At 37.3% G+C, this 15,011-nt stretch overlaps 2 protein-coding genes across 6 annotated transcripts in view; both read left to right on the top strand.

The window, feature by feature from the left end:
• CDK19 (cyclin dependent kinase 19) overlaps nt 1-15,011 on the top strand; it is a 175,173-nt gene that overhangs the window by 85,930 nt on the left and 74,232 nt on the right. The gene's annotated exons all lie outside the window — the stretch shown is intronic.
• Nucleotides 9,461-10,363, top strand: LOC118001601 (ATP synthase subunit O, mitochondrial-like). The gene has a single exon (XM_034991827.1). It carries the CDS (start codon nt 9,702-9,704, stop codon nt 10,290-10,292), a length of 591 nt encoding a protein of 196 aa, XP_034847718.1. The 5' UTR covers nt 9,461-9,701; the 3' UTR covers nt 10,293-10,363.

Raw genomic sequence — 15,011 nt, 5'->3', positions numbered from 1 at the left:
TAAATAAATAAATAAATAAATAAATAAATAAATAAATAAATAAATAAGTAAAATCTTAAAAAAAATAGTTCTTTATTAACATAGATAAAATAAACTTAATCCAGTAGTTTAAAACATTTTTCTCAATTACCCAATAAAGATAAGATTTAAGGAAAAACCCCACTTAAGTATCTATGATTAGGTAGGGAATATTTTCAGGCCATACCTGTTATCAATTATTACTTAATCAATTCCCCCTGCCTCATTTTCTCCAGGCTTGAGTTGTGAGAACACTTTTACTCTGATTCTGAGGGCTTTCCAGAATTATGAATGGGGGATGGCCCTTTAATAGTTTCCACTCACATCTGAGTCCTTTCCTTCTTTAACTCTTGGAAGAAGGACCTGATTATAGCTGTTTACTCAAAACACCTGGGATTATTAGGCTTTCTCTAATAGTCTCCTATTATCTCCTAAAGTGTCTCCTGATACTTTCCCTACAGGTACAGAAAGAAAAAGGTATATGAAACTCTTTCAGCATGATTAATAATGGTTGTATTATTGGGTACTCTTTTCAATATTGGTTGAAATATTAGGGTACTCTTCCCCCCCCTTTTTTTCCTTAATTTTTCTTTACTTCATTGTTCTTTGAAGTTACTGGTGTTTTAAAATGATATTAAAATATTGTTCCCATAGCAACACCTTACCGATTTCTTATGGCAAACGCTGCATCTTTCACAAGTTGGGTTGAAAAAGAGAAATGCTTTCAGAAAGAGTTTATTTATAAAATCAAGCCAACAGAACATAACTTGTTTATTTTTAAGAAAGCATTTTAAAGCAGACTGTAAGAGAGAATTTTACACATCGATGTAATGTGAGCTTCCCAGTGAATTTCTTGCTTATGTAAAAGTTCATTTTTGAATTTGTATTAAATTGACATTTTCCCCTCATAATAAGATTTGAACAGCTTAAATAAAAAATGGAAATCCTGCCAAATTTCACTTAAATAATTTGTAAGTTCTGCTTAAATGCAATACCTGTACACAGAAGTTTGTAGGCTGCTTATAAGACTGTTAGAGCAGGGCACCTAGGTGGCTCAGTCGGTTAAGCACCTGCCTTTGGCTCAGGTCATGATTCTGGGGTCAGGTCACGATCCCATAATCCTGGGATTGAGCCCCGCATTGGGCTCCTTGCTCAGCAAGGGGGAGCCTACTTCTCCTTCTCCCTCTCCTGCTTCCCTTGTTTATGCTCTCTCTCTCTGTCAAATAAATAAAATCATTAAAAAAAAGACTGTTAGAGCAAAGAGCAATGCTCATAATACTCTTGTAATGATTTTCCAACCTCTTAGGCTACATGGTGGATTTTGTTCAGGATCTGTTCCTCTGATTTCTTTTCTTTTTTGCTTTTTGTTTTTGTGAGTTTTTTTTGTCTACTCATTTGTCAAATCAGTGTCAAGTAATTTTAAATCTTTTTACATTTAAATTTTATAAGTTTTATCCATTTTAAGCTGCTTCTTACTATCTGTTTGCTTTTAGTAATACTCAGTTTCATCTCAGAATTTAATTCATTATTTTTTCAAGGAGGTTTAGGGAAGACATTATTTTTATAACAAATTATTAAACCATATTTTCCTCTTCTGTTTACTTTAGTTTTCTTTTTAAAAGTTTTTATTTAAATTCCAGTTAGTTAGCATGCAATGTAATATTAGTTTCAGGTATACAATGTAGTGATTCAACAATTCCATATATCAGCTGGTGCTCATCACAGCAAGTACACTCCTTACTGCCCATCCCGTCTATAACCCATCCTCCCACCCCTCCCACCCCCTGTAACCATCAGTTTGTTCTCCACAGTTAAGAGTCTGTTTCTTGGTTTGTCTTTCTCTTTTTTTCTTTTGCTCATCTGTTTTGTTTGTTAAATTCCACATATGAGTGAAATCATATGGTATTTGTCTTTCTCTGACTTAGTGTAATAATCTCTAATTACTTTAGTTTTCTTACTCTGAATTTGGTTTAATTCCTATTAACTCAGACTTTCTGGCTTTTTCACACTTCCAAAAGCATATGTTCTAGTTTGGCTAGCATGCTCTTTCCTTTCCATTCTCTTGCTGGAATTTTTGAAGGTTATAGATCCATAAGAAATCCTTTGAAGTTGCCATAGGTTATATTTTTTGGAGATATATATATATATATATTTATGGCGGTGGTATTTAATGTACTTTAATTACTGGTTCATTCAATAAATTCCAGATGTGGAGATATAATAGTGAAAAAAATACTGACATTAATAATTCTGTCCCAGGGTGCCTGGGTGGCTCAGTTGCTAAGCACCTGCCTTCGGCTCAGGTCATGATCCCAGCATCCTGGGATCGAGTCCTGTGTCAGCTCCCTGCTCAGTGAGGAACCTGTTTCTCCCTCTCCCACTCCCCCTGCTTGTGTTCCCTCTCTCGCTATCTTTCTCTCTGTCAAAAAATAAATAAAATCTTAAAAAAAAAAAATTCTGTCCCAATGAAGCTTACAGAGTGGATATCAACTGAAGACTTAACTATTTTTTTAAACATTTTTAAATTTAAATTCAGTTAATTAACATATTGTATTATTGGTTTCAGAGGTATAGGCCTGTGATTCATCAGTCTTATTTAATACCCAGTGCTCATTACATCACATGCCCTCCTTAATGTCCATCACCCAGTTACCCCATCCCTCCACTCCCCTCCCAAGACTTAACTATTCTGAATGCTTTTGTGAACACCCTTTGCATTTATTCAGTTGGCTCTTTTCATCTCTATATTCACAGTGCCAATCTGAAAGGCCCCACTTGCTGATACCTTCTCCATTTCCGTATAATTTAGAATTCTGGGTGACTTTGTATATTTCAATTTCCAGCTAGATGTCTATATATTAATACTTTCTGGTGTTGCACTATAGTTTCAGTTATATTTAATTCAGGCACAGAAACCAAAACTTAATCTTACCTAGGTATATATCTTCTCTAATGTATTTTTTTGTAATAGCTCAAGATTTACCCAGCTGGATTACCAAATCTTGTTAATTTTTCTTTCAAAAACCTTTTCATCTTTAGCTTTTCTATTTTTATTTTCATCGCCTTCATCTAAGCCGTCTTTGTGCCTAAACTTTAGCAACAGTATTCTCTTTCTCCTTGCCTCTCCTGGCCCAAACATAGCCACCAGATTGGTCTTCTTAAGCTATAGATGTGATCTTACCAGTTCCTTGCTCCACAGTGTTTCTAGCTAGAACAAGAACCATACACTAAGATTTGGGGAGGGTAGGAGTGGTGGGCAACCCAACCTTGGTGTCCCTGGGGATTAGCAGGGCAGTGGTAAGTCATGCTTTTTCACTCCTCACCAGGTTATGTACTTTTGTTGATATATATGTTTTTTCTTTATTTTTATTTCCAGACTATAGAAGAGATAAAAGGAATCTTCTGAATAATCATGCTAGACAGTTTATTTCAGAACCAGTTTCTATTGCCTTGAGTCATTGTTTGCACTTTAGTAAGATTTCATCTACTTTGTTGCATTTATAATGGCTGGTTTGGATTATTCTCTTTAAAACTAGTTTGTTTAGAATGTATGTTTTCCAGGCTCTTAGCTTGTGCAGTAATGATCACTATCAATTGTAGACTACATACAGAAGACATATTAGGTATTGTTGGACTGTGTTAATCATTCTTTCTAAATAGTGGGAAGAGAATATTCTTCTAATTCTCACAAAGGAAAGGAAATCACAGTTTAGATAAGCAGTTTATCTAGCCTATGAGCCTGTTCATAAAATTTCTGTGGGACTTAATTAAGAGTTGAATTATAAGAGAACTTTAATGTATTTGTGAAAATCAGGAGTGGTTAGTACAAATTTTGATTTATTTATTTAAACATTTTGATGGTAGACAAAGAGAAAGCCCAGGTATAATTTTATCACATTTTCCCCAATCTTTTGTAGATAGGAAGACTCACTTTGTTTAGGTTAAAAAATATGCAAGTTTAGAAATGAGATTAACTTTCCCCCCCCTCAGATCCAGTTAGGATGGTTGCCTAACACCTATTACAAAATTTAGGAGCATAAAACGCATTTTTTATTATGCACATAGATTCTGTGAGTTGGGAACTCCAAAAGGGCACAGTAGGGATAGTTTTCTCAGCTCTTATGATGATGGCTGTTACAGTTGGGAAAACCTAAAGGTTGGGATCAACTGTTAGGGGCTGGAATAATTTGGATAATTATTTCATAATTTGAAGGTTTGTCACCACCATCTCTGGCATCGGGGCTGGGAAGACTTGAAGAGTCTAGGACCATTGACCAGAGTATCCATATATGTGGCCTTGCTTCTGTGCAACATGGTGGTTTCAGCATAGTCAGATCCAACTTAAGTGTTAATATGAATGAGGAGAAAGTTGGATTGTTTTGTTTTTTTAATAAAGCCTCATGAGCTATGTATGTCACATTTGCTGCATTTTGTTGGTTATAAATATGTGCATATGCACACCCAGATAGACTTCACCTCTTGCTGGGAGGGTGGCAAATTCTAGAAAAGCATTTGGTACTGGAGATACTATTTTGGCCATCTTTGGAAAATACATCCTGCCACAATAGTCAAGTCCAATATTTGCTAATATTTTTTCATTTCAAATGCATATTTATAATGACTTTAGAGATAAAAGACCAAGAATTCTTTACCTGTTTACGTGAAGGGAGTTTAGGACTTTAGGAGTCTGTGAACTGAAGGTTCACAAAAAAGGTTTTAAAAAGTATCTATTACTTTGACAATTGGCTTTTTAAAAACATTTTTCATCCCCCTTAAGTCAAAATTGCTTAGGTATTTTTTTCTTTCTCTTACTTTAAACAAGTATAATGTCGTGGACCACTAATGTATCCAGTTAGATTATGTTCAGTTTTCATTGTTGCTGCATGTGGAGACAATGTCAGACAGTTTCCCATTGATAAGAATCAATGAAAACCAGGGACGCCTGGGTGGCTCAGTTGGTTAAGCGACTGACTGCCTTCCGCTCAGGTCGTGATCCCGGGGTTCTGGGATCGAGCCCTGCATCCTCCCTGCTCAGCAGGCGGCTTGCTTCTCCCTTTCCCTCTGCCACTCCCACTGCTTGTGCTCTCCTGCTCTCTCTCTGTCAAATAAATAAAATCTTAAAAAAAAAAAAAATCAATGAAAACTGGGGGCACCTGGTTGGCTCAGTTGGTTAAACATCTGCCTTCGGCTCAGGTCGTGATCCCAGGGTTCTGGGATCGGACTCCCTGCTCGGCTGGGAGTCTGCTTGCCCCTCTCCTCCCCGCTTATGCTCTCTCTTGCTATCTCTCTCAAATAAATAAAATATATATATAAAAAGAATCAATGAAAATTTACCATGCTATCTGTATTGATACAGAGGCTACATAAAAATTAAAAAGACAAGGAAAGAAAAAAAGAGAAAAGAAAAAGAAAGTAAGACAAAACTCCTGTGTCCTTTGATCTTATTCTGAAGACTGAATATGCAGAGATACAAAGTCTTGCTTTTTCTCTGGCAAGATTCTTGCTAATGGAAGCCTGAAGCCAACACAGCTGAAGAAGCCTCTATGTCTGCCCAGCCAGAAAACATACTGGATAGTGTGAATTCTTTTAACAAGAAGGTGGCTTACTTTGAAAAGGCTTGAACCTTACCAAAATTTGGATTTGCCCCAGCACCAAAAAGCCTTATCTTATAAAATCTCGCAAGTGAAAGTAGTGATATGATTGGAGAGGCCTTAGTGAAGCTCTCTGAACTCCTGACGGTTTGTGACCAGGAGCCAAACCATGAAGGCTTCTTTCAGATGACATTCTTCTAGAACGGTTGATGCTTTTTCCTTGTTTTCTCTCAAATCAAGGTTTTAAAGGAATTGGCAGTTAGCCATTTTCTTTGAGCATGTAACCAAATGAAATTCTGATGTTTCCTTAGTAAAGATAGTTGCTCTTTTGTGTCCTTTAAGAGCATGCTGAAGCCATCAAGATTCTTGTTTTGTGAACCCATTTTGGACACTGGAAAGACCATTGAGAGATAAAACAGTGAAAAGTGGCTTGCCATCAAAACTGATGGCATACCTGGTGATACATCTGGTTTTGCTGTTTTGATGAAGAAGGAAGCTCCATAGGTCTCTATGAATCATTGCTTTTACATTAGCATCAAAGACTCTGCCAAAGATCATGAAAGAAGTCTTGTCCGATGTCTTGAAAGTCACACTTTATCCCAGTCAGGGCCTTGAATTACTGCCTTGTCTAGAGCTTCTCTTGCGAGATGGGAGTGGAATATAAGGTTGTTTTCTATTGCAGAGAAGTTCATTGATTCTCCAAAGAATAAGTCTCAAACCACTGGGGAATTCTGATTCCATTTGCTGTTACATAACTTTGTGAATCAGAGTTTCCATAACACTTGTAGCAATCTATTGGATTGTTAAAACCACTGGCATGTTAAAAACCATTCTGCTTATTATTTTAGCTCTTTATTCAAGAGAAACGCTAGCATTCTTCTAATTGAAATTTATTTTTGTGGAATTAATTTTAATTTTTTCTGTTAAATTTAATATCCTTTCCTTTCTAATCTAAGCATCCTTTTTAAGTTTGGAGAGTTTACTCTACATTAATGTGTTTATTCACGTATTTTGCTTTATTTCTAATTTTTGTGTTTTCTATGTCTCATGCTTTGATTTTTTTCCCCCCTTCTTTTCTGGCTCCTAAAGTATTGGTTGAGTTTCCTTTATTTCCCTTTTTTCTAAACTTCTGGTTTGAAAATCACATTTTTTTCTAATTTAGCAATTATTCTAATATTTTTACATGCATATTTGACTTAAATTCTCAAATTTACCCCATTTCCTCCAAGTGGTAGGACTTCAAATCTCTTTAACTCAGCTCTCTCCCTCCTGTTACTTCTATTATTTTTGTTCTACCTTGGTTTTACTTAATCTCCCCTCTCCCCACCCCCAACTTTGTATATTTTAGGTTTCTTTATAGTCAGGACTTATTTAGATTTACTTATTATTATTATTATTATATTATGATTCCTTTTTGCATACACTCCTTATTGGGGTATATTTTTAGTGGTTCTTTCAGCAAGGACTTGTTTAACCAGTGTTTTTAGTCTTTGGCTGAAAATGTCTGTCTTGCCCTCACTTTTGAAATATCATTTAGGTAGATAGAGAATTAAATATCAGTTTTTTTCAGCACTTTGAGGATTTCTCCATGGTCCCCTGGCCTTGATTCCTGCTGATGTCATGTCTGCGTCAGCGTAATGGTCTCACCTTTCTGGGTAATTCATTTTCTCTCTGATTTTAAGGTTTTCCCTTTGCCTTTGACGTGTTCTGCATACTGCACAACGCAAGGACCAGGATATACAGCAAACTTCTTTACTGCTTCTCCAGCCAGAGGGTAGAGTTTGTGGTCCTTTTTTCACTGATTTCTCACTGTAGCACCTCCTGGGCTCAGGGTTCTGTGGAGGGGCTTGTCCCAGTACCCCAGTCTTAAATACTGAAGATGTCGTCTTCCATTTTCCAGTGGGGATTTAGAATCTCAGCTCCTAGGGCCTGTATCCAGGTCGCAAATCTCCGTGGGCTTTATATATCAGCTTATTCTTTTGGCTCTGATTCGATTTTTCTCTTTGTTCCTGGCATCTGGGAATCTTCTTTTTTGTCTTTTTGGATTCTCCATTTAACATGTGTTTAACAGTAGGAAACAAAAAAATGAAAGTCTTGAAAACAGGAGATTTATTTTTCTACTTCAGGAGATTTCCAGAGTGCTATTCTTTTTTTTTTTTTTTTTTTAAGATTTTATTTATTTATTTTGACAGATAGAGACACAGCGAGAGAGGGAACACAAGCAGGGGGAGTGGGAGAGGGAGAAGCAGGCTTCCCACTGAGCAGGGAGCCCGATGCGGGGCTCGATCCCTGGACCCCGGGATCATGACCTGAGCCGAAGGCAGACGCTTAACGACTGAGCCACCCAGGCGCCCCCAGAGTGCTATTCTTAATGTTAGCTGAAGTGTTTAATAATGTCCAGAGCTCTGAGTTCTTATTGACTGATTGACTGATTGCTTTATTTGACCAAGAGATTAAAAGTGACATTTTGTTATATACACAGCCCTTGTGGACGATACCCTTGAGCTCCTGTTTCCTGTTTAACTTGAGTCTATCAAAACCTGCAACCACCCTAGGCATGACTAACAATCTTGGATGATTTTTTTAATACTTCTTTAAATGAATCTTTCTATAGAAAGACTCTTTGCCATAATCTAAGGTAGTGGTTTTCAGAGTATGGTTCCTAAATCCTCAGTACCAGCATTATGTGGGATTATATAGTATACATTGTTCCCTTGTCATTCATTAGATATTCTTCTTTGTCATGCTTTTTTTAAAAAAAAGATTTTATTTATTTATTAGAGAGAGAGACAGAGGATAGCAAGAGAGAGCACAAGCAGGGAGGAAAGGGAGGAGCAGGCTCCCCGCTGAGGGCTCGATCCCAGGACACTGGGATCATGACCTGAGCCAAAGGCAGACACTCAACTGAGTGAGCCACCCAGGTGCTCCTGTCATGCTTTTTAAATTAAAGTTTGATAAAATATTTGGATTGGCACTTTGTTTTTGTTTTTTTAAAGATTTTATTTATTTATTTGACAGAGAGAGAGAGAGCCAGAGCAGGAACACAACAAGCAGGGGGAGTGGGAGAGGGAGAATCAGGCTTCCTGCCAGCAGGGAGCCCGATGCGGGGCTCGATCCCAGGACCCTGGGATTATGACCTGAGCTGAAGGCAGACGCTTAACACCTGAGCCACCCAGGCGCTCTGGCACTTTGTTCTTAATTTTATTTATTTAATTAATCTCTATACCCAACGTGGGGTTCAAACTCATGACCCCAAGATCAAGAGTTGCATGTTCTTCTGATTGAGCCAGCCAGGTGCCCCGAAGTTTGAAAAAATGGTTGAACTAATAGGTGGTCCAGTGATGGGTACTTTTTATAAATAGATAAAGTATGAATTTTATGGCTTGATTTTTTTTTTATACAGAGAGTACTTATTAATTCTATGGTATAAATCATGTTAAATACTCTGATAAAAATGATACATATGTTGCTATATCTATGATTTCCTTATACTTGAGCATTCTTTATTTAAAAAAAAGTTCTTAAAAGTTGAGTGTTAGATGTGGAATGAAGGAAATGTTTTATATCTGTAAATTAATTGCCTTATCTTTTTTTCATAATCTGCCCACCCCAAAGCTCAGAAAAGTCACAGTATTATTTATGCAACTCCTTTTAATGGTCCCCATGGATTTAAAACACAATTGGCATTGTTACACTTCCTTCCATAGAGAAAATGTATGCTTTTTAAATAAATGTAATATGCTTTTGTTCATGAAGAATGTCATTGAGTAGTGCCAACTATTTTAGGATACTAAAATAAAAATATTTACAATCCAAAAATACTTTAAGATTATTCTTAGAAAGATGTTCCATTGTTTTTAGTCTATTACTTAATCTTATAAAAGTGCTATGAAAAGGGAGAAGATGGCCGTCCCAGCAGTGTCTGGGCTGTCCCGGCAGCTCAGCCAGTAAGGGGTAGGTAGAGCTGAGATTCGAACCCACACAGGCACATAGAAGATGGAGTTGGAAGGAAAATTCGTGCTCTTTATACTACGTATCAACACTATGCTTTGCATGTCATGACACCTTGCAACTTAGGTGCGATGCTTTAGTATGACTGTTGTCAGGCCGTTTTCCAAGTTCATGCGGCTGCCTGTTCAGGTATATGGTATCGAAAGTCGCTATGCCACTGCTCTTTATTCTGCTGCATCTAAACAGAATAAACTGGAACAAGTAGAGAAAGAATTGTTGAGAGTAGCACAAATCCTGAAGGAACCCAAAATGGCTGCTTCTATTATGAATCCCTATATAAAGCGTTCCGTGAAAGTGAAAAGCTTAAATGACATGAGCGCAAAAGAGAGGTCCTTTCCTCTCACATTCAACCTGATCAACTTGCTTGCTGAGAATGGTCGCTTGGACAATACCCCTGGAGTCATTTCTGCCTTTTCGACCATGATGAGCATCCACTGTGGAGAAGTACCGTGCACAGTGATCACTGCATCTCCTTTAGATGAAGCCACTCTTACTGAATTAAAAACGGTCCTGAAGAGCTTCCTAAGTAAAGGCCAAGTCTTGAAATTGGAAGTTAAGACTGACCCCTCAATCATGGGTGGAATGATTGTCTGTATTGGAGAGAGATACACTGATATGTCTGCGAAAACCAAGATTCAGAAGCTCAGCAGGGCCATGCGGGAAGTTTTCTGAAAGTGTTGATTTTCTGTCAGTGAAAATTCCTAAACTTGGAGCAACGATAAAATGCTTCCTGAACAGAAAAAGAAAAAAAAAAGTGCTATGAAAAGCAAACTACATGACATTTCAGAGTTCAGAGATTTGATTAGATCATTTAAATAAAGTTTTTGCCAAGGAACTGAACACATGAAATGAATGGTAGCATCATTGTGAAGATTTTCAATACTCATGAGACTTATAATTAATTAAGTACTTTATTTTTTTTTTTAAGTACTTTATTTGAGAGAGAGAGAGCACAAGCAGATGGGAGGGGCAGAGGGAGAGGGAGAAGCAGACTCCCCGCTGAACAGGGAGCCCGATGCAGGGCTCAATCCCAGGACCCTGGGATCATGACCTGAGCCGAAGGCAGACGCTTAACGACTGAGCCACCCAGGCGCCCCTAGACATGAAGAATTAAAGAAAAGATAGTTGTTTAATAGATTTAAAAATGAATATTCACCAAAAAAGACGATCTAATTTAAAAATGGACAAAGGACTTGAATAGACATTTCTCCCAGGGAGGTATTCAGATAGCCAATAAGCACATGAATAGATTTTCAACATCATTAGTTATTAAGGAACTTAAAACCCACAGTGAGATACCACTTCTCATCCACTGGAATGGCAATAATAATAATAATAAAAGGAAAATATGAACTGTTGATGATGATGTGGAGAATTTGAATCCTCATACATTGCTGGTGGAAATGTAAAATAAGGTAGATGCTGTGAAAGATATTTTTGTGGTTCTTCAATAAGTTAGACATAGAACTGCCATCTGACCCAGCAACTCTGCTCCTAGGTAAATACCCAAGAGAACTGAAAACAGGTGCACAAATGTTTATAGTAGCACTATTCGTAATAGCCAAAAAAGGGGAACAACCCAGATGTCTATCAGCTGATAAGTGGATAACCAAATGTGGTATATCCATACAATAGAATATTATTCAGCCATAAGAAGGAGTGAAGTACTGATACTTGCTACGATATGGATGAACCTTAATAATATTAAGTGAAAGAAGCCAGATACACAAAGCCACATATTGTATGATTTCATTTATTTGAAATGATCAGAATAGGTGAATCTGTGGAGACAGCAGATTAATGGTTGCCAGGGGCTGGGATGAGCAAGGAATGAGGAGTAGTTGTTCAATGGGTATGGGGTTTCTTTTTGGGATGATGAAAATTTTCCGGAATTAGATAGTGGTGCTGGTTGTGCAACATTATGAATGTCCTGGAAGTCACTGAACTTCCAGTACATTTAAATAAACTTTAAAATGGTAAAGTTTATATTATAGGAATTTTAGCTCAGTAAAAAAGAATATTCAGTGTGATTATAATTCTCAGTGAAATATTAAGGTAAGAATTTTAAAATCAAAGGAAACTTTATTTCAACATTGTTATTTTGTGCTTAGAAAAATTACACAACATGTTTCGTGAAAATATGTATGAAGTCAAATAAATATTCTTTAGAGCAGGTTTCAATACAAGGTATGTGTGTTTTGGGCCTCATTCAGAGGGATTTTGCTGGGTAGAATAAAGCACTAGGAGGCAGTCTCATGCTGGGTACTGTGATTGGTACATTGCCTTTTTTTTTTTTTTAATTTTTTAAAATTTTTGTTTATTTGACAGAGAGACCGCGAAAGAGGGAACACAAGCAGGGGGAGTGGGAAAGAGAGAAGCAGGCTTTCCACTGAGCAGGGAGCCGGACTCAGGCCTCAATCCCAGGACCCTGGGATCATGACCTAAGCTGAAGGCAGACACTTAACAACTGAGCCACCCATGTGCCCCTAGTACGTTGCTTTTTAACTGGCTGGCCCTCTTTGTAGTCATGAGCAGTGTCTCTCAACTGTTTACACTTTCCTTGCCATCTTCTAGATCTGCTTGACTGCTTACTGTTGTGAGCTTCATGCATGCCTTTCTGACATGAAACTATATACTGCTCAATTAGCATTAATAGGGTCTCTATCGTTAACTAACCTACTCCTTCACTGACACTGTTTCCAGCCACTTTGGATAAACACCTGGTTTATCTTGCTTCCCCACGGTCCTGTTCAGTTATCTAGATCCTTTTATGTTTCAGCATTCTCACTTCTTCGACCTTGCCAAGGACCTGGACAGCAAGGACCCCAAGGACAGGAATAGGGGGAGGGGTGAATGAGAGCTAATGAAACAAAGGCCCTGTCTTCTTTGTGAAATCTGTTAGAAGAGGAACCTGTCCATAGATGTGAGCAGTATGGTTCCATATCGACCTGCTATTTCCAGAAATCAAACATTATTTAATGTTTGTTGTACAGCTTATCTAGTAAATTTGTGTTTTTATTCAATGTAGAACATATAGGCTGTCTTGAGAGTAGTTATTTCTTTCCCAAAATACGTTCCACAGAATACTAGTCCCTGGTATTATTACTAGAAGCTCTGCTTTGGAAGGGGGAGGATCCCATGGTCAAATATATTTAGAAAATGCTGCTTAATCCCCTCTTGGAAGTCCATAGCACACTGTAGTCTTTAAGGTCTCTGAAACATAGTCAAGAAACTTGTTTGACTCAGCATTTCCAAACTTACTTGAGCCCAGAACTTTTGGTGGGGAGGAAAGAGACAGCATAGCTATTAATATCTTACATAATAATATCAGTTGGGAAGACATTGTCTTAGAGCATTGTAAATTTCTACAACTGCAGCTTAAAAAAAAAGTAGCTGCATTTATTTACTTATTTATTTAAATTCCAGTTAGTTAACATATACTGTTCTATTATTTAGTTTTTTTAGTTTTTTTTTAAAGATTTTATTTATTATTTATTTATTTATTTATTTTTAAAGATTTTATTTATTTATTTGAGAGAGAGAGAATGAGAGACAGAGAGCACGAGAGGGAAGAGGGCAGAGGGAGAAGCAGACCCCTTGCTGAGCAGGGAGCCTGATGCGGGACTCGATCCCGGGACTCCAGGATCATGACCTGAGCCGAAGGCAGTCGGTTAACCAATTGAGCCACCCAGGCGCCCAAGATTTTATTTTTTTGACAGAGAGAAAGACAGCCAGAGAGGGAACACAAGCAGGGTGAGTGGGAGAGGGAGAAGCAGGCTTCCCGCTGAGCAGGGAGCCCGATGGGGGCTCGATCCCAGGACCCTGGGACCATGACCTGAGCCGAAGGCAGACGCTTAACGACTGAGCCACCCAGGCGCCCCTTTTTTTAGTTTTTATTTTAATTCCAAAAAGTAGCTACTTTTACCGGCTAGTACCAAAAACTACCTGTCCTTCATATGTTCTATGTAATATACATCATATGTATATAGTTAACCTATAAATTCTCTATCAAGATAGACCTCATTTTTTCCCCTTTCCTTACAAGTGTCAGATTGTTGTCTTTCAGTGATTTTCTTGTTCTTTCTTCCTTAATCATATCAAAATATTTTTTTGAAAGAGTGACTAAAGCACTTAGGACATTCACAGTTTTAAATAAGTAAACGGCTCTGTTAAAGCTGTAGTACATATATTTGTTGAGCCTGTTATAAAATTTCAGACTTGTCTAATTCAAACACCCTTTGAAATCCAAGTCACGTTTTCATTTACTAAGGATTTTTCTTGAGACAGGCCCTTTCTTAAAAAAAGTAATTAGCCTTGGATGTAGAAGGTGTAATTAATAAATAAGCACAATTCATTACTTTGTTAATTCTTCTCTACAGAAAAGAGCTGGCACTCAGTGTTTATCCTTTATTAACATATAAATATGTAGGCACTGAAATTATGTATCACAGTACATTCCTATGAAATACATAGTAGGTATCATTTTTTCTCTTTCAGTTGTAATTAGTGTAGGATTTTAGCTTTAAAAAGTTTTAGCCTTTTCATGTACTTGAATTTCTTTTCTCTATAATATGCCTCTCATTACATTGTCTTTCTTGTTTTTGAGAACTTTATAGTTTATAATGGATATCACTAATATTCATCAATAATCTGTGAGGCTCTCTTATTATAGACGGGATAAGATTAGATTGTTGTGGCTTGCCCCTTTTTTTGTTGTTTCTTTAGGCACAGTGCTTGAATCTAATGGGGAAATAAAGCCTCCGGCGTTGTGGCTTGGATTCCTCTTGTGTTTTTAGGGGTGTATTATATTTCCATTTAGATCTCCTGCTCTGTCTTCTGACTGATGATGACCCAGGTTTCTGTTCAGAGTTGTTTCTGGGTGGTTGGCTCCTGGTCCCGTACAACTCAGCCATGTCGGGCAGTGATAGAACATGGTCTTTCAGAGATTCGCCCAGATTTACCAAGAAGTAAAAATGACTCGCAGGTGCGTTCCTGATGAACCAGAACAGATCTTCTCTCACAAGACCGTCTTGGCATTTCGACAAAGCATGAAGTGAAAGCTTTTTGTTTTTGTTTGAGTTGGCTTTAAGACTAATTTTAATTTTGTTTGCTTAGAAATTAATGTTTTTCTCTTGTATTTGCTTTTTCTAGTCACAGGCAGCCTTTCTTCTCAAATGGTGTCATGTACTTTGCATTGTTAGATGTGATCTACCGGCTCTTATGGCATAATATTTTCAATTCTGTACATATTCTGTTGTCTGAATTAGAGGGAGTTTGAGAAATGAAATTAGAATTGCTACTGTAATTTTTTTTTTTTTTTTTTTTTTTGTGATGATGAATTCCTAAAGTCAAAATCCTATTTGTCTGTTTGGAAAAATAGTAACCCATAAT

The sequence above is a fragment of the Mirounga leonina genome, unplaced genomic scaffold, assembly GCF_011800145.1.
Source record: "Mirounga leonina isolate KUSES-001 unplaced genomic scaffold, KU_Mleo_1.0 Mir_53, whole genome shotgun sequence".
Lineage (NCBI taxonomy): Eukaryota > Metazoa > Chordata > Mammalia > Carnivora > Phocidae > Mirounga > Mirounga leonina.
The sequence above is the reverse complement of the archived record's forward strand: the minus strand, read 5'-3'. Positions and strand labels throughout refer to the sequence as shown.